The sequence below is a fragment of the Phoxinus phoxinus genome, assembly GCF_949152265.1.
Source record: "Phoxinus phoxinus genome assembly, chromosome: 17".
Lineage (NCBI taxonomy): Eukaryota > Metazoa > Chordata > Actinopteri > Cypriniformes > Leuciscidae > Phoxinus > Phoxinus phoxinus.
Window position 1 is genome coordinate 25,831,528 of NC_136892.1, and position 22,496 is coordinate 25,854,023.

General features: G+C 37.5%; 2 protein-coding genes across 5 annotated transcripts; one reads left to right on the forward strand and one right to left on the reverse strand.

Moving 5' to 3' along the window:
• Positions 1-643: 643 nt before the first annotated feature.
• ubap1 (ubiquitin associated protein 1) lies at positions 644-11,545 on the reverse strand. Of its 2 annotated transcripts, XM_079587077.1 has the most exons (7): positions 11,243-11,545; positions 9,493-9,541; positions 9,252-9,376; positions 8,390-9,172; positions 5,822-5,980; positions 5,603-5,704; positions 644-4,751 (listed from the first exon to the last, which is right to left on the reverse strand). In XM_079587077.1, the coding sequence occupies exons 2-7, from the start codon at positions 9,530-9,532 to the stop codon at positions 4,611-4,613; spliced, it is 1,350 nt and encodes a 449-aa protein (XP_079443203.1). In that variant the 5' UTR covers positions 9,533-9,541; positions 11,243-11,545; the 3' UTR covers positions 644-4,610. The 2 variants fall into 2 exon arrangements, with proteins under 2 accessions (XP_079443203.1, XP_079443204.1); XM_079587078.1 differs by lacking the exon at positions 5,822-5,980 and having other exon boundaries at positions 2,029-4,751; positions 11,243-11,408.
• On the forward strand, positions 11,477-21,019 carry ube2r2 (ubiquitin-conjugating enzyme E2R 2). 3 transcript variants are annotated; one of them, XM_079587081.1, is made up of 7 exons: positions 11,477-11,701; positions 14,433-14,613; positions 15,040-15,240; positions 17,197-17,283; positions 17,423-17,520; positions 18,320-18,454; positions 19,773-21,019. In XM_079587081.1, the coding sequence occupies exons 3-7, from the start codon at positions 15,064-15,066 to the stop codon at positions 20,026-20,028; spliced, it is 753 nt and encodes a 250-aa protein (XP_079443207.1). In that variant the 5' UTR covers positions 11,477-11,701; positions 14,433-14,613; positions 15,040-15,063; the 3' UTR covers positions 20,029-21,019. The 3 variants fall into 3 exon arrangements, with proteins under 3 accessions (XP_079443207.1, XP_079443205.1, XP_079443206.1); XM_079587080.1 differs by lacking the exon at positions 11,477-11,701 and adding an exon at positions 13,861-14,112; XM_079587079.1 differs by lacking the exon at positions 11,477-11,701 and having other exon boundaries at positions 13,858-14,613.
• The last annotated feature ends 1,477 nt before the right edge of the window (positions 21,020-22,496 follow it).

A 22,496-nucleotide genomic window follows, 5' to 3' on the forward strand; every position in this document is an offset into this window, starting at 1 on the left:
CTAATAACAAATTACTAATTGATTTAATTAATAAACGTTTGGAAACTCACATTACTGAATGTGATGTGTTGAATTAGTTATGTCCTTCTCTTATTGGATTGGTTAATATCTGAACGTGATGAAAATGTTTCCCCAGTTTCAGCAACGCCATCGGCTGATGGTTTATTTTGTCCGACACACAATGCTGTTTAACTGTTCAACATGTGGGGTGTGAATTTCCTTAAACCGTGACCTTTGTTGCGGCTTACTTTCTGTTCCACTGGAAGTTTCACCATGGTAGCTACCAGCAAAAGATTTAAGAGTAAAGACAAAATCTGTGCATCATAGACAGTGCAGTGACAGCCACACTTTTTGTACACACACACATATTAAAGTCTGATATCATTTTAAATAAAACTAAACATTTTTAAACACTTTTAAGAGCAACAGATCTCTGTCAAGACAAACGCCCTCTGATCTGCTCTACCTGTCCATCAGGTTCAGCACATTTCCCCATTTACAATTATAACAATAGATCTGCATTTGAGTGCTGACTCCAGGCCAGAATGCTCTTTGTGATGCATCCAGCAGTGGGTTTGCTCTGTTCTTTTCAGCCTTTTCTAGTCTATTCAGCCTAGACTGAGGGATGCTGACACAAAAAGTAGACGAGGAAGAACCATGTTTGCTTTATTTGAATAATCAGTCCTGTACGGGATGGGTGAACCTCTTGAAATCTGTCAAGAACATATGCGGGTCATATTTCATCTCAAAAATACAAAAGAAAAAAATAGTAGATTTTGCATCAAGACAATTTCACGACTATATGTGTGTATATATATGGACAATGAAACTGAAACACTGTCCAATCTAGTGTTGGAGGTTTCACGCCTATATATGCACGGCCTGGTGGCCAATCGTAACTGATTTTACATTCCATCAGTGTGTGAAGGTTGAATTAGCAGAGCAATAGCACAGCTGTACATCAAATATTGCAATCCACACAACATAATGGGAGACATATCAGAGTTCAAAAGAAGACAAGTATCACTATCCAGGAAAGCAAGTCTTTTTGGTGTATTGAGAGCAATGGTATCCAGGGTAATGTCGGCATACCACCACGTAGGACGAACCACATCCAACAGGACTCAGGAGTAACTGTTGACGCAAGAGGAAGCTGTCTGAAAGGGATGCCAGGCACTAGCCCGGATTGTATATATTTAAAAAAAAAAAAAAACAGAAAAATACTGCAGAATTAAATGCACACCTTGACTCTCCTGTTTCCAACAAATAGTTCGTCAGGAGCTCCACTGAGTTAACATTGATGGTCGGGCTGCCAAACCTTTGGTCACTCGTGTCAATGCCAAGTCAGTGTCATTTGTGCCAACAGTGCAAATCCTGGGCTGTGGACAATGTGAAACATGTTCTCTGATGAAACCACCGTCTTTCCCACATTCGTCGAAGTTACAGTGGGTCAGTGATGGGTTTGGGCATGGCATTCCCAACTGTGCTTGATGGGCGCTGCCACGGACAACCAAACCATTCTGAAGGACCATGTGCACCTAATGGTTCAAACATTGTACCCTGAAGGAGGTGCCGTGTTTCAGCATGATAATGCACCAACACACACCGAGACTTGTGACAGAATGGTTTGGTGAACATGAAAGTGAAGTTAAACATCTCCCATGGCCTGCACAGTCACCACATCTAAACATTTCTGAGACACTTTGGGGTATTTTGAGGAGCAAGTCAGAAAACGTTTTCTTCCTCCAGCATCACATAGTGATTTGGCCAATGTTCTAAGAGGAATGGCTCAAAATCAATCTGGCCACTGTGAAGAACTTGTATCTGTCATTCCCAAGACGAATTGAAGCAGAATTGGCTGCAAAATGAGGCTCTACTACATTACTAACCAGGTGTTTCAGTTTCATTGTCCAACCCTTGTTTTTATCCATTTCTAGAGAGAGGAATGTAAGTTTACATAATGGTAAAAAAAATAAAAATCCTAATATTCTAAATGCAAGTTCATTTTCTTATTTTATTTTTGGGTGACTTTGACTCCATGAGATCCACCTGCACCAACAAGCACCCACACACCACACATTACAATTTAATCATGATTTTGAAGCAACACTTGTCAAAATAAATTGCACATGGAAAGTGAGCTTAAAGAGGCTGTTTGTGTACCTATAAAGGTGAAAATTAAAAAATTAAAACAAAATGATAACGCAGCACTTTTATTCATGGGCCATATGAGGTCCCCAATAACCTATATATATGCCCCCAGAGACATCTTTCAAAAGTGGACATCTCCGTAAAGATGTCTCAGAGGAAAGTGCATGATAGAATTTGAACAGAATCAACAGTAACACACTCTGGACTATCTTGATTGAGGTTTTTAGTACTGTCTCATGCCAGTTAAAAGCCTTTCACAACTGAAGACTGCTGTATATTTGACAACTTTAAAGAGTCAAATAAGGGTCTCTGGCTGCTGGGGCATTAAAAATCTACATCTCATCCTAAATGAATGGGTGTGATGGGAACTGACACAAAGTAAAAAGAAAAAATGAAATGGCACTCTCACAATTTTTTAGGCAAATGTCACAAAACCTCCCAAGAACATATACAGGTCATGTTTCACTACAAAAACAAAGCAAAACAACTTATTTTTAAATTAAAGTCTATTTCTTTTTTTTGTTACAAAATTCAGTAAAAGAGGAGAAAAAAACAAAACAAACAACAACAGCTTATTGGTCCTAAAATTAGTCTTGGTTTTCTCCAATACACAAATATTTTTTTTTAAGGATTTTGGGGTGGAATATGACCTGGACATTTTTTTTTCATGACATTCACCCGCTGATAACAAAAGGTCAAAATTCAGTATCAAAACATATGAGGTTAGACATTGGACCTACATTTGAGCAAAAAAATTATACTGGAGTCAGATATGTTAATAAATGATGTCAGTAAAGTTCCAACATTGCACAGTTCCGCCTCTTTTTACTGCTTTCCTCTAAAGAGAAAGCCATTATCTGAGCAAGTTGGCCAGTATTTTAACAGACATACAGTTTACCTCTTGTGATCAAAACTCTAAAAGTCCATCCAAAGAGTTTCTACTGGCCCAAAGGATGTGCCACAAGAATTCACAGTCTCGCCTTCAGCTCTATGACGGACACTACGGTTCAAAAGTTTGGGGTCGGTAAGATTCATTCATGTTTTATAAGTCGTCGTCTCTTATGCTCACCAAGGCAGTAGAACAGTAATACTGTGAAATATTACAATTTAACCCTTATGCGCTGTTTGTTTAAGGTGTACACGTTACATCAATCAATTTCCTCTATTTGTAATAATTTACATACGTTTATACAAAAAATAAACATTATATGTAAAAAGAAAAATGGTCTAAAATGTCACATGATCCTTTAGAAATCATTCTAATATGCTGATTTGGCAAGATTTCTAATCATTATCAAACTGAAAATGGTTGTGCTGCCTAATATTTCTGTGGAAATGTGGTTTCTAAATGTATCTTCAGTTCAGGATTCTTTGATGAATAGAGGATTTATTTGAAATAGAAATCTTTCGAATCATAAAGGTCACTTGATCAAAATTATTCATCCTTGCTTAACAAAAGTATACATTTCTTTAAAACAAAATTTTACCAACCCCAAACTTTTGAGTGTGAGTGTATACCTCCATTTTTCTTCTGCTTTGTCCAATAGATTTCAGAATAAACCTCACATTAATGTGTTAACCTCAGTAGGGTGCGTTAATGTTCTCAATTTCTTTATTACAGATGGAAACCGACAGTGTATCTTTACAGATCTTTAAATATGTTTATATTAACATCTGTGATTCAGTGTGCCTGTGCAGTATTCGCATGTCATTTGTATGAAAACGTGGCGGCATCATTTAAATTTTGCAGCTCCAGCCGAACTTACCAATTTCTCTTGCCGAATGTGTTCATTCCAGTGCAAAAGCCAACTGGGCAAACTAACATAATGCTGATTAGTTCTGTTAAAGCAGTTCCTAACCATAGAGCAAAGAAACACAATCTCAAAAAAAGGACAAATGAAGAAAGATAAAGTTTTTCCACCTGTCAAACATATAAACAATGTATGAACAAACAAACAGCAGAGACAGAATAGAGAGAGGGCACTTCAGTGGGGTTTCTGTTTAGCCATGGGTTGTATTTATGAGTGTTCAGGTTTCAATTTTCGAAAGCCTGCGTCCAGCAGCAGGAGATGGCAGCGTAATAGCTTCGAGTGTCACTCCGAGTTCGTAATCTGTCAAACCTGGCGTAAATAGGGCTCCGCTCAATTCCGTTTCTCCAGTACCGCCCAGTCTAGCCTGTCACCATGGCAACAGAGACACTAGCCAATGCCGATTCTCGGAGGAGGGTTTGGGCTCCTCCCACTCGTCACCATTCTAAGATCACTTAACAGACATACAGCTGAAGAGGGATGAATGCACAGTTGAGCGGTGCCATCAATCCCTACTCCAAGAAGTATATCTTTATTAGGATACAAAATCAGTCGTCCTGTCTTAGAGATAAGAGAATCCCATCCTTCCACAGCCAGGACCCCTCGGAGGGCCAGGAGAGGGGTGGCTCCAGGTGGACGGACTCTCGAAGCTCAGCTCGCAGCCGCTCGGGCCATCAGATCCTCCAGCGCCTTATCCTGGTCATTATTGTGCACGAGTAGTACCTCTTTAATAGTGTCTCTCTCAAAGCCCATTTCCCCAAACCGTGACATCAGCTGCAGAAACTCAAGAGCCTATGGGAGAGAATGCATCATTTACACACAACCTTGTTTTGTTTCAAATATTTATGACTTTTATATTCCATGGAATTGAATGCAAAATATCCAGAATGGGCACAGGGATCCAAAAATAACAACAAAAAGGAGACATAAAAGTAGCCGATATATTCCAGGGCTTCAAAATCCGTGAAATAGCTTTGTGTGAATATAAAATGTTTAAGTCAGCGTTATATTTAATGCCATATTTTAACTGATTTTTTTTCTGAACTGCCATATTTAAACTGAATTTGACTAAATACACAGTAAAAACAGTAATATTGTGAAATTGACTATTTAAAATGACTAATTAAATATTGTTCTCTATTGGAGTTTTTCAGCATCATTACTCCAGTCTTCAGTGTCACATGATCCTTCAGAAATCATTCTAATATGCTGATTTGCTGCTCAAGAAACATTTCTTATTATCAATGTTGAAAAACTGTTGTGCTGCTTAATATTTTTGTGGAAATCAGGATACATTTTTTTCAGGATTCTTTGATGAATAAAAAGTATAAAATAACAGTAAATATATTAAAACTAACCCTAAAATGATTGTGAGCTAATGGTATTTAAAAGTTTGACCTTTGATCAGACAAGTTTTGTACGCTTGCATCTGATATGAACTATCTGCTATGTTGCTGTGAAGAAATTATATTTACCTCACACTCTTAAACAACACTTTGTTCTTACAAAGTAGAATTATTTTTAAATTCTTTATAGGATCAGTGTTTTCAAGCACATGATACAGATGCAAATGTATATTTAAATTAGGCAGCAGATAGTAATTCAGTCTTTGTGTGTATTTGTGGCGGTCAGAATTCACCAACCTTTTCCTCTGAGCCATGGTACATCTCCAAGCACTCCTCCACAGCAGTCGCATCAAAACCTCGATCGCACAGTCGACTGTGAGTAAACAGGTAGTCCAGCACCTACGAATGAGAGAAGTGGCATAGCAACCAAGTAATTAAAGAGTCTCATTTAATCGTTTACATAAACAACACTATCACAGAGACTGGTAGTAAGGATAACCAAGCCTAAAAAGTGACCTGTTCCACATTCTGTCCTTGTCTTTGCATGGCTCTGAGAACACCCTCGTAAGAATAACCCATGCCCACAATTGTCTCCACACACTGTCGTTCACTGGGAGAAAGGCCGAGAAGGATCGTGGCAGCAGCCGGATGGTTAGTAGCTGTGACGGGGTTTGACTGCAAAGACGTTTAGAAGAAAATTAGTTGAACTATTTTCAACCTTGGCTCATTGGAAAAAAACGTGGCTCTTCCTACATTGTGGCAAAACTGTAACATAAGCACATAATATAGATAAAATTCACTGCAGTTTCCAGTTGAAATTACCAATTTTGGCAGTAAAACACCAACTTTTATTCCCTTTCACATAAATTATGATTAAAGGGCAGATTATTATAGATTGGTTAAAGTCCCCCTGTAGTCAATAATTGTATGTATCCCTTAAAATTCATCTTTAAATCACCAAAATGTAACTTTTTTTTGTGAAAAGTAGCTTGAATGTAACTCTAAACCCTTGCTTAGTACATGCAGATCTATGAATATGCTAATTAGCCCCGCCTTCACTCATTCACAGCAGCTCACAGATTCATTCGGTCAACTTAGGTAAACTCTTAACTACGTCGGTCACATACCGGTAATTAATATAATTAGCCTTTTGCTTGACTATGTTATAAAACAGCTAATAACGTGTTGCTAATGTTACATGAACCATGTTCCCGTTCGCACAGCTGCCTCAGAGTCCTTAGAAATGCTTTGAACAGAAGAGGGTACTTATTTACATATGATTTGGGAACGTTCTTTAGTTCACCCATTCTGGTGTAAAATTTGGGCAGTAGTTGAAAAGTGGATGGGGTATAATTTACCTGTTGAACCACTACCATGCCTTCTTGGAGATAAATCAGTGATATCCAACATAGCAAAAAATACAATTTACCCTTATTAAAAGTGGTTGTATTACAGCTGCCAGGATGATTTTACGAAATTGGAAATGCCCAAAAACCCCAGACCTGAGGCTGAAAGACTGGATTGATGGGATGATTGAAATTGCTTCATATGAGAGCATGATGGGGAGACTGCATAATGAGGGAGAAATTAAAGAAACATAGGATCGTTTTTGGCAGCATATAAAAATGGTGTAAACGAATAAGACTGCTTAACAATTGTTTAATTTCCATGTGCTTTTGTTTTGGTTATATTCCACTGATGGTGACTAGAGGCTGAAATGTGTAATTGCCAAGGTTATTACCTTATTACTGAATAATGTGATGTACTCTGAAGTTTTGACTGTTAAACAATAAAAAAAAGTTTAATTATAAAAAATAAATGCTATGAACAATTCAGAATGTCAGTGGAGAAAGGCATATAGTTCATTAGAACATACATCATACACCCACTATATTGCTAAATCTACCAGATTTTTTTTTTATATCAACAGAAAAATATACCGGGGTAACCTGGCTTCTCTTGAGACTTCACTGCTTCAGAGCGGTCATAGTTAATGATATGCTAAAGCCTGCCAGCAAACACGTGATTGGTTACATGGTAGCTTCTGTGATGTCAGAAACACCAGCGATTTCAAACCAGCGAGAAAAAACTCTTCAATAGTGTTGACATACATTTTAAGACAATTTTTGTCTTAAAGCATATTAAAAACACCACATAGACATATAAACAACATTAAAAACTTGATTTTCACCACAGGGGGACTTTAAGAAAGACTTGATTTGCTATGTTATGACTTGATTTGTAGTGAATGATTTGTGAACTAATACATTTGGTAATACATACACACTTGTATGGCTTTTCTGACAGTGTAAAATTGCTCAGTAGCTCACCTGGTACAGCTAGTCAGCTACCATTTGATTCAAGTGAAACGAGTCATGAAAAAGAGCTCAAAGTAAGCAAAAACAGCATGGTTGCTTTAGCAAATACTTTGATGTCTCACGTTTGCTTTTGTTAAAGGGATAGTTCACTTTAAAATTAAACTTCTGTCATCATTTACTCACCCTCAAGTTGTTTCAAACCTGTATTAATTTATTTCTTCTGCTGAACACAAAGAAAGATATTTTGAAGAATGTCAGTAACCAAACAGTTGACAGTACCCATTGACTTCCATAGTAGGAAAAAAAAATACTATGGAAGTCAATGGGTACAGACTACTGTTTGGTTACTGACATTCTTCAAAATATCTTTCTTTGTGTTCAGCAGAAGAAATAAATTAATACAGGTTTGAAACAACTTGAGGGTGAGTAAATGATGACAGAATTAAAATTTAACACTATCGGATAAGTTTAGGGTAGGGTTCAGAGTAGGGACTAGGTTATTTTCAAATGCGATTAAGCACCACTCACTGGACACTTCACTTCGATACGCACAACAAGCAATGAAATAAAACGTTGCCAGATTCAAGGGTTTCAGATAAAACTGAACATGCTTTTAGCGCCACTGGAGATTTTACTTGCGAAACTGTGTAATATAATTTTGCAGTAATGCCGTCACATTCGTGTTTTTCCACTGAACCTGGGTTGACTGTTTTACATGCTAACAATCAGCACTGAAATGCAAATGTTTTCATCTATTTTACATTACCTGCTTTGTTGTTCCATTCTGAGCATAGACAGGTTGCTCTTGGGGGTGTGTCGTGTTGGTATTGGATGCTGTTCTCTGCAGGGATGGTGGCATGCCGTTGGACAGACTGCGTGGTGGGTAAACGCTGAGAGGAGGTTCTGAGGGGGAGTCTCCTGGGTCTGAAAGCTTGGGGAAAGTCAGTGAGCGAATATTACATGGGCGGTCGGCATCAATCTGTCCCCGAGGGGTCCCCACAACCCCACCCCGTTCTAAGTCCAGCAGTCCAACCAGTCCATTGGGTTTATGGAACATTCCTGCTTTGGCCTGAAGAGGAGGCGTAGTACTTGGAGAAGTGGGGCGAATTTCGGCTGGAGGAGGCTGAGGAGGCGAAATGGATGACTGCGGTTGACTCTGCAGGATATTTCGCAACTCTTCTTTGTCGTCTAGTGTCTTGAGCTCAAGTTTGTCAAAAGGGTCCTCCTCTCGCTCAAAGTCAGCTAAGTTCAGACTCTGCGGGGCCGGGTTGCTAGGTGCTGGTCGCGTCGATCCAAAAGAGGGGGCTGGGAGAGGCGTAAGGATTGCGTTGTGCCACAGGCCAGCTAAAACCGGGTTCAATGCTGGTGGGAGAACGTCCTGCTCATCAGAGGGGCGGGCTTTCTTCCCCCCAACCAATCCGACATCTGCATCCTGCCTTTCATTTTCAGAGTCCACCCGGGCGACCTCCGCCGCTCGAGCTTCGGCGGCTCGTGCTTTGGCAAGCTCCTCCCCCCACTGAACGCTCCGTCGCTCTAGACTGAAGTCATACTGGAGTAAAAGCAAAGCATTCATTATTTCTGACAAAAACACTTATATGATGGAAAGTTAGAGGGAAAATCCGACTTACTTGCAGATCTAAGAGTTTGGCATTATAGTCGGGCAAAGAGAAGCCAATGGGAAGACCCACTTTTGAGGGACAGCGGAATTTCTCATTGAGCTTGAAGGGAACATCCTCAAGGTAGCTGACGGGTCCTTGAAACATCAAGTGAAGTAACAGAGGAACAAGGAAACCAAATGAGATAAAATGAGTAATTTCAACGTTGTATTTTTAAAATATAATAAACAGTCATGATGATTGGCTGACTCACCGTTGTTGTGGATATCTGATCCAGACTTCCTCGCAGCCATTTAGAGAAACTAAAGAAATAAACAAACAACATAAATGAATACAAAATGTGGACAGTTACCTATTTTCGCTTTCTTATACTTTGGTTCTCTACAGAAGTTACTATTTTAACATAATAAATTACAATATATATATATATATATATATATATATATATATATATATATATATATATATATATATACAATATCACAAATTAAGCTATGTTTGAGACAATCTTTTGGTTATACTTTGTTACAATTTGCTGAGAAGTATCAAAAAGACTTAGAATTAGGCCTATATTGTTTAAGATAACAACAGAATTGCTTGGTCGTGTAAGTGATTATGCCAACACAATACTAAAAAGAAAAAAAGTTTGGCCTATATTATACACTACTGTTTAAAAGATTGGTGTCAGTACAATTTTGAAACTGGTTTTGAAAGTCTTTTTTTTTTCAGGCCAGGGCTATATGTATTTGATCAAAAATACAGCAAATTCAGGAATATCATGAAGTATTATAACAATTTAAGATTAAATGTATTCCCCTGATGGCAAAACTGTTGTTGTTGAATGCTGAAAACAGAAGTGATACTTTTTTTAGGTCTGTATGGTGAATAGAACGTTCAAAACTAGAAAATGAATATGAAATAAAATCTTTTGTTAAAAAAAAAAAAAAAAAAAAACTTTACTGGCACTTATAAACAATTTGATGAGCCCTGACTGAATAAAATAAATAGCATTCATTTTTTTTAACTCAATATTTTGTATATTGTTTGCATTAATTATTCTTTACATAACATTTATTCTTAAGTGTAAAATGTATGTTTAACAGTTAACCATTCCCAAAACAAATATTGGAAAAAAATACAAAGCAACAATAATAATGCATATTTGGGCATGTTGTCGTTGTTGTAGAATGATTTGATTACGTCAAAATGTTAAAATAATAAATAAAATGGCTGCATACTGGTAATCGGATACTGTCGAAAAACAATATTGTCAGATCACTAAAAAACAAAGCATAGTCCAAACAGCATTAAGTTACAAGCATTGCTTGGACTTTTCTTTTGAAAACTGTAAACACACAAGCTTCTACATTAACAGGAAGTTAACAAACTAAAACATGTCAATACTAAGCACAACTGACAATCTGCTTCATGATAACCAGGGAGGGGAACTAGCCCAAAACTGTATCACATGCTGACATACAGGCTGATAAAACCGGTTTTGAAGTCATTTCACCACCCATGATGTGTTACATAAAAAAGCATAAGAGCTGATCGTCTGTTAATAACGTTACATACAGCCAACATTTTTGTTGCGTACTAAAGACAATGAAAAATTCATACAGACAGCAAGCTAGATGAGTCCAATACCAGTTTGAATTCAACAATACATCTTTACATATACTGATGAGAAAGTCTTTCGAAGTTTATTTATTTTGAAACTGGATGATGACACATATTTCTTCCTGGCATCTTACCAAGCTAACGTTACTACGATTTTCTCTTTTCGATCTGACATGTCAATCAAATAACAAAAAGATGCATGATCTAAAACCAAAGATTTGGTACTTCAGAACTAGAGAAGCACATAAATGAATGTGGACACCTGTTTAAAAACAACTGTCTAGTTTTGTTTCAGTTCAGGTTAGTGAAGCGACCTAACAGGGCCCGACTTCCTCTGCCACCGCCCCTCAAACTGTCCCTGCGCGTCCCACCGGTGTCCTTACCAATATCTGCTCTGTCTTCAGTCTCCGAATAAGTCTCTCACTTGTCCTCGGACATACAAGCTCCGGTCGACGCTCTCAAATGAGGAGATTTACTGAAAACCGAGTATATTTCCTGCTTCATCGCGGAACGCCATCTTGGTTTGACCGCCTCCTTCGGTTCCTGTGTGACGACATGCGTTGCCACTGAATGATTACAGATTCGACCAATCAGCGAGGAGCAGTTGAGCAGACGTCATCTGTGTCGGACTTTGCACATGGGTTCAGCACGGGTTTGAAAAGGAATGTTTTGATCTATTTTAGTTTGTTGGATATTGTTGATTAGTGAACTGATATAACCATTAAGTAAAAAAATTATAAAATAGATAATCTGTGTTTGTCCATACACTTTCAAGAAGTAGATCAGTTTTACTATCTATCTATATATCTATATATCCATCCATCAGGCTACACATTAAAGAGGTGGTTGAGTATGATTTTACTTTTCTAACTTTAGTTAGTGTGAAATGTTGCTGTTTGAGCATAAACAACATCTGCAAAAACTCTGTGTGCATCTCACAACAGAACAGTTCCTAGCGATTTATAGATTACCATGACAGAATATGCTAACTCTAGATAGTTAACTCCACATCAGCAAAATAAATTCATCAACTAACCATTCAGAGATGTCCTGTTGCATTCTACATGTTGTCACTTCTTCTTGAGTCTCTCCATCTTTGTCTGACTCAGGTAACATTAACCCTTAATCACTGTTAAAAAAAAGATAACACTTAAGATGTTTGGGGTCAGACTGACCCCAAACTTTTAAAGAGCGATTGCATAAGGAAATTAATGTTTTTATATATATGGAAAATTTACGGATTTAAAGTGCAATGACCACATGTATCCAATAGAGGGCCATAGAGACTCATTCATTTTCACTTCATTTTTCTTGATGCTTCAACTTCTCCTCACAACTTTATGATATATATTTTGTGAATATTTGTTTAAACATTTTTAAATACATAAAAAATCTGTAGTTTTGTCAGAGTTAGAATTTGTTGTTGTTTTCTGATATATTTTGAATGATCTGCTTTTGCAGAATTATCAGTATGTGTTGTTATTATTATTATGCAGTGTGTGTGTATGAGATAGAAAGTTCGTTCCACTTTGGGTTTATGCTCTAGGACCAGACCTTGATTTAAATGTAATTTTTTTTAGATTTATGCCCGTTTTGATTATTTTATTGGCCAATTTATGTAAAAATGCTCTCTGTTGCAGTCACATACATTTCTGTGTTTGTGTGTGTGTGTCTGTGTGTGTGTATAAGATAGAAAGTTTGTTCTACTTTTTTTTAATGCTCTAGGACCAGACCTTGGTTTATTTGTAGAAATTTTCAGATTTATAATGGACAAACTAAATAAAAAAAGTCATTTTTTTTCCATTTTCCCATTCTATTTCAATGTGGGGTCATTTTGACCCCAAACACCTTAAAAGGTAAAAAAAAAAAAAAATGACACACCTTTAAAATAAACCAAATAAAGCCCAGTTTTTTTGTGCATGTTTAGATTATATTATAATTTTTATTTAGGAAAAGTACAGAGTTCCATGCCTCTGAAATGAAGGTAACACTTTTAAAAAATGAAGGAAAAGTCCAGTGGGGTCAGCCTGACCCCAAACAGTTTCTGTCACTTTAGTGTGTCTGCGTGAGGTAATCTGAGCTGCTAACACAGGAGCTCTTGAAACCCCGCCCTCTGTGCAGCTCGTTTGCATTTAAAGGGCCAGACACAAACCGGTGCGTTTTTGCAAACCCTCAAAAATCGACAACTTTAACATGCTATATAAAAATATCTGTGGGGTATTTTGTGCTAAAACTTCACACACACACAATCTGGGGACATCAGAGATTTATTTTACATCTTGTGAAAAGTGCATTTTACCACCCCTTTAAAGTTTGACCAAACCAAAAAACTAATTAAATAGACATTATGCAAAGTAGCTTATTTTGACACAATAAGAATGATTGATATACAGGCCAACATAGTAAGGCTTTTTTTTAGGGAATTTTATTTTATTTCCCCTTACTTTTCCATTTTAATCTTATTTTATTAGTAGTATTTTTAAAATCTATATTAAATCTATATTATTTCTTACGTTTACATACTTAAATCGACAAACTCTTCTCCCCTTAATTCCCATATTATATATATATATTAAAAATATGGGAATTAAGGGGAGAGGAGTTTGTCGATTTAAGTATGTAAACGTAAGAAAGTAATATAGATTTTAAAAATACTACTAATAAGATAAGATTAAAATGCACATTACTACCTATGTATTAATGCATAACATGTGCTGTGTAGGCTACATATGTAATACATACAAAAGGGTTAAGCCTAGTCCGAGACTAAAAAATGTTTGAGCTGTTTTAACTCGAAATAACTTGCAGTGACATATGATATGAGATATGAGAGTGCCATTGCTTTGTCAAGATGCACACCAGTAATGTTTTCTTCAGAGGCACGTTTATAAAAGCTACTTAAATATCCTAATTAAACTAAGGAATACCAGGCATAATCTAAACCCTGTTTGTGAAACCGGGCCTAAAAGTGTATTTACAGTTGAGTGTCTTGCGTCATGACGCACACGCGTAAAGACGTGTTCAGGCACGCACTGTGATAACCGGAAGCATCAATAGACGCGATTGAGAAACGGCGAAAGAAATCATCACCTGTCGATATCGTTCATATATGTATCTCTACTGCGCTCTCTTTAATCTCCATATCCCACTACCATAACGCCCATACCATTACGTTAATTCGCTGTCGAGTCGGTCTGGACGGATAAAGCAGAGTTTGCAGTGTAATTCTGTGCGCAAACGGGGGGTTTTGAAGGTGCGTTGAAGCCTCGCACCAGAACAAATGTAAACAAGCAGCTGATCAGCTGTGCGGCCGAAGAACCGCAACGAAACGGCGTGATGACAGCGACCTGCAGGGTTTGACAAACATATTCTGCACCATATAAAGCGAGTTTAGAGGTTTATTTGCATGCTGTAGAGTTTTTAGACGTTAGGGCAGTACACGAGGACAACTCCCGACCCATCGCCTTCACCTCCATTGCGGGCAGCAGCAGATACAGAACAAACGGCTGCTTTATTTTTGTACTGTTTGTAAGGGCGTTAAATTGATTGATTTGTCTTTATTTCTGCTTGAAGACTGGACAACTTCACGGCTAACAGGAAAAGCAATAGGATTCGAGAAATAACAAAGGAACATTGAGGTTAACAATCCCTTCTGGGCCCCAAGGAATAAATAAATATCAGCAACGTATTGATATTTACATGAAGCTGGAAGTTTAAGGAACTCAAACATCACATTTCCTGGGGAGCTGCGCTGGTAATTAACAGTCTATAAACGTTTTTATTTATCAGAATGTTTTTGCATAGTTTTTGCTTACTAATCTAATCATAAATTTGTAAACAAGTGCTTTTGTTTTTTCTTTCTTTTTGCAATTTTCTTTACCTATCTCTCCCTTTCTCTATCCCCCCCCCCCCCCCCTCTAAATATATATATATATATATAAATATATAAAATCACATCTAACAAAAGTTTACGATGTTTACATAATGTGTATATATAATTTATTACATATAATGTCTGTGTGTGTACACTGTATATCTTTTTAGTAGTAATACCTCTGTTAATACCACTATGCATAGGCCGAAATAATGAGTTGTGCAACAAGATATTATGACATTATTGTTGTCATAACGGAATTGGTAAAAAAAAAAAAAGAACTCCACATTTTCTTTGAATCCACAGTAAGGCTGAAGGATCGGGACTGTCATGGCACACCAGCAAATGCCGAGCTCTCAGAAGGCTCTGATGCTGGAGCTGAAATCCCTGCAGGAGGAGCCAGTGGAAGGTTTCCGCATCACTCTGGTGGAGGAGTCGGACCTCTACAACTGGGAGGTGGCCATCTTTGGCCCTCCAAACACACTTTATGAAGGGGGCTACTTCAAGGTAAGCCTGAAAAACGTTATTGAATGCTTACCATCGGACCAGGATGTTTCGAGTCAGATCAACAATCGCAGTTTTTATAATTATATTTAATTTGATAGTATATCTCACACCCCATGTTCTCCCATGTTTTGCAATCTCTAGTTCTTCTCTCCCTGGTGGTGTGTTCCTTATACTCTAGATCTCTATTTATAGCCTTGACAGATATTAATGACATCTCAATATGAGAGCTAAATAGAGAAGGACAGTGCGTTTCAACCATATCCCCCATAGTTATTTATTCTCAGTGGAATATTATCAACTGCAATTGCAATAGTCAGTACTTTCACAGTGACGCATCATCATCAACTTTACCACAATATAGTTCCTCGGCATTCCTTCAGAGTTATATTATTGTATCATAACAATGCCACAGGTCACAGTCTTAGGGGATGTTAGTTTTGGTATTTTGAGTTTATGGTAGCAATTCAGTTTGACGGATTCATATAGTTTTGAAATGTGTCTTTATTGTGCACATAAAAATAAAATACTTTTTTCAGTCCCTTAAAAAGATTTGTTTGTAGGTTGATTCCCTCATGAGTTTTTAACACCCATGTCTGAATTGTAAAACATTAATTATTTTAATGTGGTCCATTTTAATGTGCTTTTAGCTGGGTGATATATGTGATTCAGCTTGTTTCGAGGAAGATTATGGTATCTTTGTGAGCACAGGCTTGGGTTCCACCCATCAGACAAAGTATTTGCATGGATATAAATTTAGCATCTTTGGGGAACAGCATTTCTAGTTTGTTGTACATCAAATGTAATGTTCATTTTACTATAAAATTTATTCAAGGTTTTCTGTTTTCTAGCTTCAAAGAGCTGTATCGCTGGTTCCCATTTATTCCTAATTATCCCTAATGAAGTTAGGTTACATCAGGTTGTTGATTTCTAAGACTTTCTAAGTTCTTTGACTGTGACACAGATCTTCATTAACGCTGTCACAGTCACGCTACACTTAAGCACTAGCCAGTTCATCTAGTCTGACACATAATCAGCAGGATTTCCACGCGCAGAGAAGCCGCAGCACCGCACTCATGTTCAAAGCAGTAGTTCACCCAAAAATGACAATTCTCTTATTGTCTGCAGGGCTTCGAACATCAAAAAATATGCAGAAGCAGTAAAAAATTACCCCAAAAATAGTACATATTACTTTGGGAGTATATTCCAAGTCCTACAAGTCATACAGTATGTTAGCTTGTTGTGAGTTTTCACTGTTATTCACTGCAAAGTGCAAACCATGACAAACCTGTCATAGCTCTACTTGGTAATCAGTTCCTAAATCAGACTTATTGTCGCTCTATTGTAACTCGCTCAATTATCTGGTTGGAGTGACAGGAGGGGAAGATAAATAATATGTTTGTCTTTTAAGCTTGAAAGAAATTTTTTATTGTGTCTGAAAGCTAGTGCACTGTTCAAAATTTCTCCTTTTGTTTTCCATGTGAGAAAGAAAGTCGTATTGGTAAATAATGTCGAATTTTCATTTTTGGCTGAACTAGTCCTTTAAAACCGTATTTATACATAGCCAAATAACCTATAACTGCTCTCACAGCGATTGCAGTTGTTATAACTTAACTCAAAGCCACAATCACTTTCAAAATCACTATTGTTATAATAACCACAATCACAAAAGTCAGCACAAAATAGTATTATAACAACAGTGGACTGAAGGGAGTGCAGCATTTAACACAGCACTGCACTGTTTAGTTGAACTGCACTGTCGTCTCAAGCTCCCTTTTGGCACCATATCAGAAACCTGATGAAGAGTACATGATGTTGAGATTCATGCGGATTATATTTATACCAACCCTTTTAGTCTAATGTGTCCTTTCCATTTTGAGACTGATTTATAACGGCTCATTTACTAGCTATAATACGGCTCACATGCAAGCTAATAATGCTCCATGTCTTTTTCCCCAGGCCCATATAAAATTTCCTATTGACTACCCCTACTCTCCTCCGACTTTCCGATTCCTCACCAAGATGTGGCATCCAAACATCTATGAGGTGAAAATGCTTGTGTGCGCGTGCATTTGATGCATGTTTACTGCACCACCAAATGGATTACAACAGCTTAAAACGTACTTTAGTAATCGTATAGGAACAATGGTGCAATTGTTGCTTAATATACATCTCTCAACCCCAGAATGGCGATGTTTGTATTTCCATCCTCCATCCTCCTGTGGATGACCCCCAGAGCGGAGAGCTGCCCTCGGAGCGATGGAACCCCACACAGAATGTCAGGTATTAGGGTGAAAATACCCACAATTACCCACAAATCGCCCTGAATGACTATGGGTAGACACTACTGTCACTATTCAGAAAAGGTGCATCAAATTCTGTCTACTCACCCTCGTGTTGTTTCAAACCTGTGTGAATTTCATGCTGAACACAAAAGAAGATATTTTGAAGAATGTCGGAAACCAAACAGTTTCTTGGCCCCATTGACTTCCATAGTATTTTTTTCCCCACATACATCAGTTGTTTGGTTACCCATATTCTTAAAAATATATTCTTTTGTGTTCAGCAGAAGAAAGAAATTCATACAGGTTTGGAAAAACTTGAGGGCGAGTAAATGATGACAAATTTTCATTTTTGGGTGAAGTATCCCTTTATTAAAAGTGACAGTAAAGATATTTATAATGTTACAAATAAGTTTCAAATAAATGCTGTTCTCTTGTACTTTTCATCAGAGAATCCTGAAAAAAAGATATTAAAACACCAACATATTAAGTAGCACAACTGTTTTCAATATTGATAATAATAATAAATGTTTTTTGGGCACCAAATCAGCATATTAGTATGATTTCTGAAGGATCATGTGACACTGAAAACTGATGCTGAAAAATTCAGCTTTGACATTACAGGAATAAATACAATTTTCAAATGTATTAAAACGTTTATTTTAAGTTGAAATATTTCACAATATTACTGTATTTTTTTATCAAATAAATGCAGCCACAATGAGCATACGACACTTATTTAAAAAAAAAAAAAAAAGTACCTACCCCAAACTTATGGTAGTGTGTGTGTTTGTTTGCAGAACAATCCTGTTGAGCGTGATCTCACTGCTGAATGAACCCAACACCTTTTCTCCTGCAAATGTGGACGCCTCAGTCATGTTTCGCAAGTGGAGGGACAGCAAAGGCAAGGACAAGGAATACGCAGAGATTATAAGGTACCATCACTTTATCATTTAAATTACTTGCATAAAAAAATAAAACAAAGTCAGCTTTTTCCATCAAATTATATTAAGTTTAAAGGTTAGTTTTTTCCTGCTCTTGAATTTTTAATACAAATAAGATTTTGCCGTACCAATTTCACAGTTATTTATTTTGCATTTTTATTTGCTTCAACGCACAATGTATAAAGTGCAAACGCATAGTTAAATTATTAATATATTATTTGAGATGCCAGCTAAAGTTTTTTAACTCTTCAGTGTATAACTTTTCCTGCACTGTCTGTGCTACTACAGAACTGAATAATATTTCAAAGTGTGTGGCTTGTTGTATCAGTCTTACAATTGTAGCCTATTGAACTGTAAAACGTGTAAACAAAAATCCATAGACGTACTTTGAAGAAGGGGAACTAAGACATTTCTAGAGATGAGAATGTCATAGAGACATGTATGCTTTTGACCGTTTATCAGTGAAGCTTAATTAATTTGTTGAGTGCAGTGATCAGAGATTCATCAACATCCACACAAAAACTCACTAGCAACTGTATAGCAATGCTCTAACAGCAACATGAGGATCTAGAGCATAGCAGCGCTGCTTACATATTCTTCAGGAAATGCCAAAATTGAATTATACCATTGAAGTTGGCTGAGATCTAGAGTAAACATTGACTGAGGCCAAATTTTGGCCCAACACGCTTCCATTGCACCATCCCACTGAAGTTTAGGACATACTGTCCTGAGTGTCTTTGTTTCCCTAAGTTTTGGCAAGTAAACATTAGTGAAAAATGTTGAACTTGTCTCTTATTGACAGTCTTTTCTAACAAAACATCCCTCAGTAGAAAACTCAATGATTAGCTTGTTCTTTGGAAAAAGAAGTGAAATTATACAGTAACGTTTAAAGCGTTTCAGCATCATTACACCAGTTTTCAGTGTCACATGATCCTTCAGAAATCATTCTAATATGCTGATTTGCTGCTTAAGAAACATGTCTAACATTATTAGGCAGCACAACAGTTGTGCTGCCTAATTTTTTTGTGGAAGCTGCAATACTTTTTCCATGATTCCTTAATGAATAGATAGTTCAAAAGGACAGTATTTATATGAAATAGAAATTATTTTTGATAAAATTATAAATGTCTTTACTGTCACTTTTGATCAATTTAATGCATCCTTGCCGAATCATTTCTTTACCTTTCGAAATTATTTGGTTTGTAAGTTTTTTTTTTTTGTTAGTGTATATTTGTAGACTGTGGTTACATTTAGAGCTGTAACAATAAACTGAATTGATTTTCTGACACTGTGTCTGCGTCGTGCACAGGAAGCAGGTGATGTCCACTAAGGCAGATGCAGAGCGGGATGGAGTAAAAGTACCAACTACGCTAGCCGAGTACTGCATCCAGACCAAAGTGCCTTCCCACGACAGTAGCTCCGACCTGCTCTACGACGATCTATATGACGACGATATAGAGGAGGATGATGATGACGATGACGAGGCAGAGGCCGTTGGGATTGGCAGCGAAATGGGCGGGGACTGTTTTGGCGACGAAGACGACTCTGGCAATGAGGAGTCTTGACCTCCTTCAACCGTTTCCGTGACACTGACCTTCGCCCTCTCACTATTCTTTACCCCGAAAGCCTCATGTTTCAGATTCTCTTTTCTCTTTTTCCTATGCTTAAAGCTTTCATTTTTCACTCTGTTCCAAAAACCTTCAGATCTCTGTCCTTACAGCACCTCCCAGTTCCTCAGTAAAGTACACTATGGGTTCATAAAACCAGTCATTTGTAGTTACATTTCACATCCCACCTTCTCCTGCCTCTTAACCTCAGGGCTTTTGGATATTCAGAGCTTGTCAGGCCACCTTAAACATGTTCATTTAAAAAAAAAAAATATTAAAAACTTTAAGGGCTAGTTCCCACAAAAATTTAAATTCTGTCATGATTTATTCGCCCTCGTGTTGTTCCAAAACCTGTTGGACATTCTTTCTTCCGTGAAAAAAAAAAAAGAGACATTTTGAAGGATGTTTGAGCTGCTTTTTCCCATAGGTTATAACCAAAAACTCTGAATACGCCTATTTTCCTGCTATATAGTAGGTGTAAAACAGTGCGTGAGAAGAGTAGTATGTCTGAATTCATAGTATTGATACAGTAAATATCCGGATGACCTACTACTTCCAGCGAGATTCTAAAGTGAGCATCTGATGGACGCTTTACTATCCCATGAGGATATGTATGCTGTGTTGCCTCACTGCCGTTCACAAGTAACATGACAGTTGTGAAGTTCGTTCTTCGTCAAACGTACCATGCGATTTCAGACAAGCTCCTAAAACGACACTAAAAACAGCATTATAGTATGACTAGTGAGCTATATTCTAAATATTTTGTAGCCATACGATTGCTTCAGAAGAGGAATAGGCCAAAACTTAAGTTGTTATTCATTCTAAACTTTCATTTAAGGATTCATGTGCCAAATTTGCTTGATTCTTGCGTGTTTCGTAACCGAATTCAGTCTGCCAGTTTGAATCAATGGAGCCTCACAGGTTTGGAATGACATGAGGGTGAGTAAATAATGATAAAAAAAATATATATATTTGAGGTAACTAACCCTTTAAACTCAACCATTAGCTAGTTATGCCTGGTAAAATCACCAACCAATGAATGTTCTGTTCTTTTCCCAGATTTTCAAGTATGTACAGATTCTTCATAACTGTCTTTACAGTATAGGGCTTCACTGATTCCACTCTACAGTATGTACCTAATTTACCACTTTTCCACAAAAAAAGGTAAGTATTCAAGGGTGGAAAAAATGGACAATGAATAGACTGTTTCTTCCTCATAAAATTTAAGTGTCATCATTTTGACCAGCCATCCACATCAGCAGGGTCACCTTCACAACTACTAACTACATACACCCTTTTATGCGCAGCTCGTACCCCCAAATCACTTAAGCTTTTTGAGCCATTAAATCACGGTGTCAGATTATATGGCACATGAAGGTGCTTTCAAGTGCTCAGCAACACAAGCATTACAACTACTTCCAGCACACCTTCATTCGCTGACCCAGAAACTATGATGAGACTGTTTAAGTCACTACGATGATGTCCCACGTTTGGCTGCGAATATTTGATCCACCGATTTTGGCTGAAGGTAATCATACTGTTATGCTTTTAAGCGTACACACACACTCTTGGTAAGTGATCACGTATGACTGTCTGAGCTGCTGTACCAAACCATTTCTATTTCTCCTTTTTCCTCACTGATTTTGAGGATAATCTTGGGTGTTTAAGTTCGGGGTTTGAGATCAGTGACTGCTGAGGACATTTCGCTTACCAACGGGAGCCCTCTCATCCCCCGGTCTTATGCTTTTTTTGCGTTGGCCACGGTGGGCCGTAGCTTTCAAGAGCATGCTTGTGTGTTTTAATGTGTTTTATATGATGTGTCAATCATCCAATGAGGCACGCGAATCCCTAAGGTCTCATTAATGGGGGTGGAAGCGTATACGTTTATGCACATGGGGTCTCAGGTACACCTTTATTCCCGCAAACCAGCCAAGGACACGGATGCTGATTCCTCGTCCTACGAAACCCCTCCAAAAGGGAGTGTGGATCTGAGGATCTTGAGGGAACGGTGCTCTCTTATTCTGCCGAGCATCTGGAACTCACTGAACTATCAAGAACAATCGTTCCCGACTCAATCGCTCTCTTGAACCTCTGGACTATGAGCCATGGGGGCTCAACAGGGACGTGAATCGATTAAAACGGACTGGATTTTTCACGTTCAGCAAGAGACTCTTGGTGTATTTACACCCCTGTGCACAGCAAAACAAGTTCATTTCAAAGTGTTGTGACATTAGTCGACAGTGGATTTGTCTTGAAGGATTTTATTATTTGTGTCATGATTGTGTTTTTAATGTTTCATTAAGGATTTTTTGTTTTTCATATGCTAATTCTTAGACAGGATTTGTGGTCCTGATCAAAACAGCTGAATTCATTATTTGCTCTTAAGTTCAATGCATTTCCTTTTTCTTGTAATGTTGTTAAAGGGA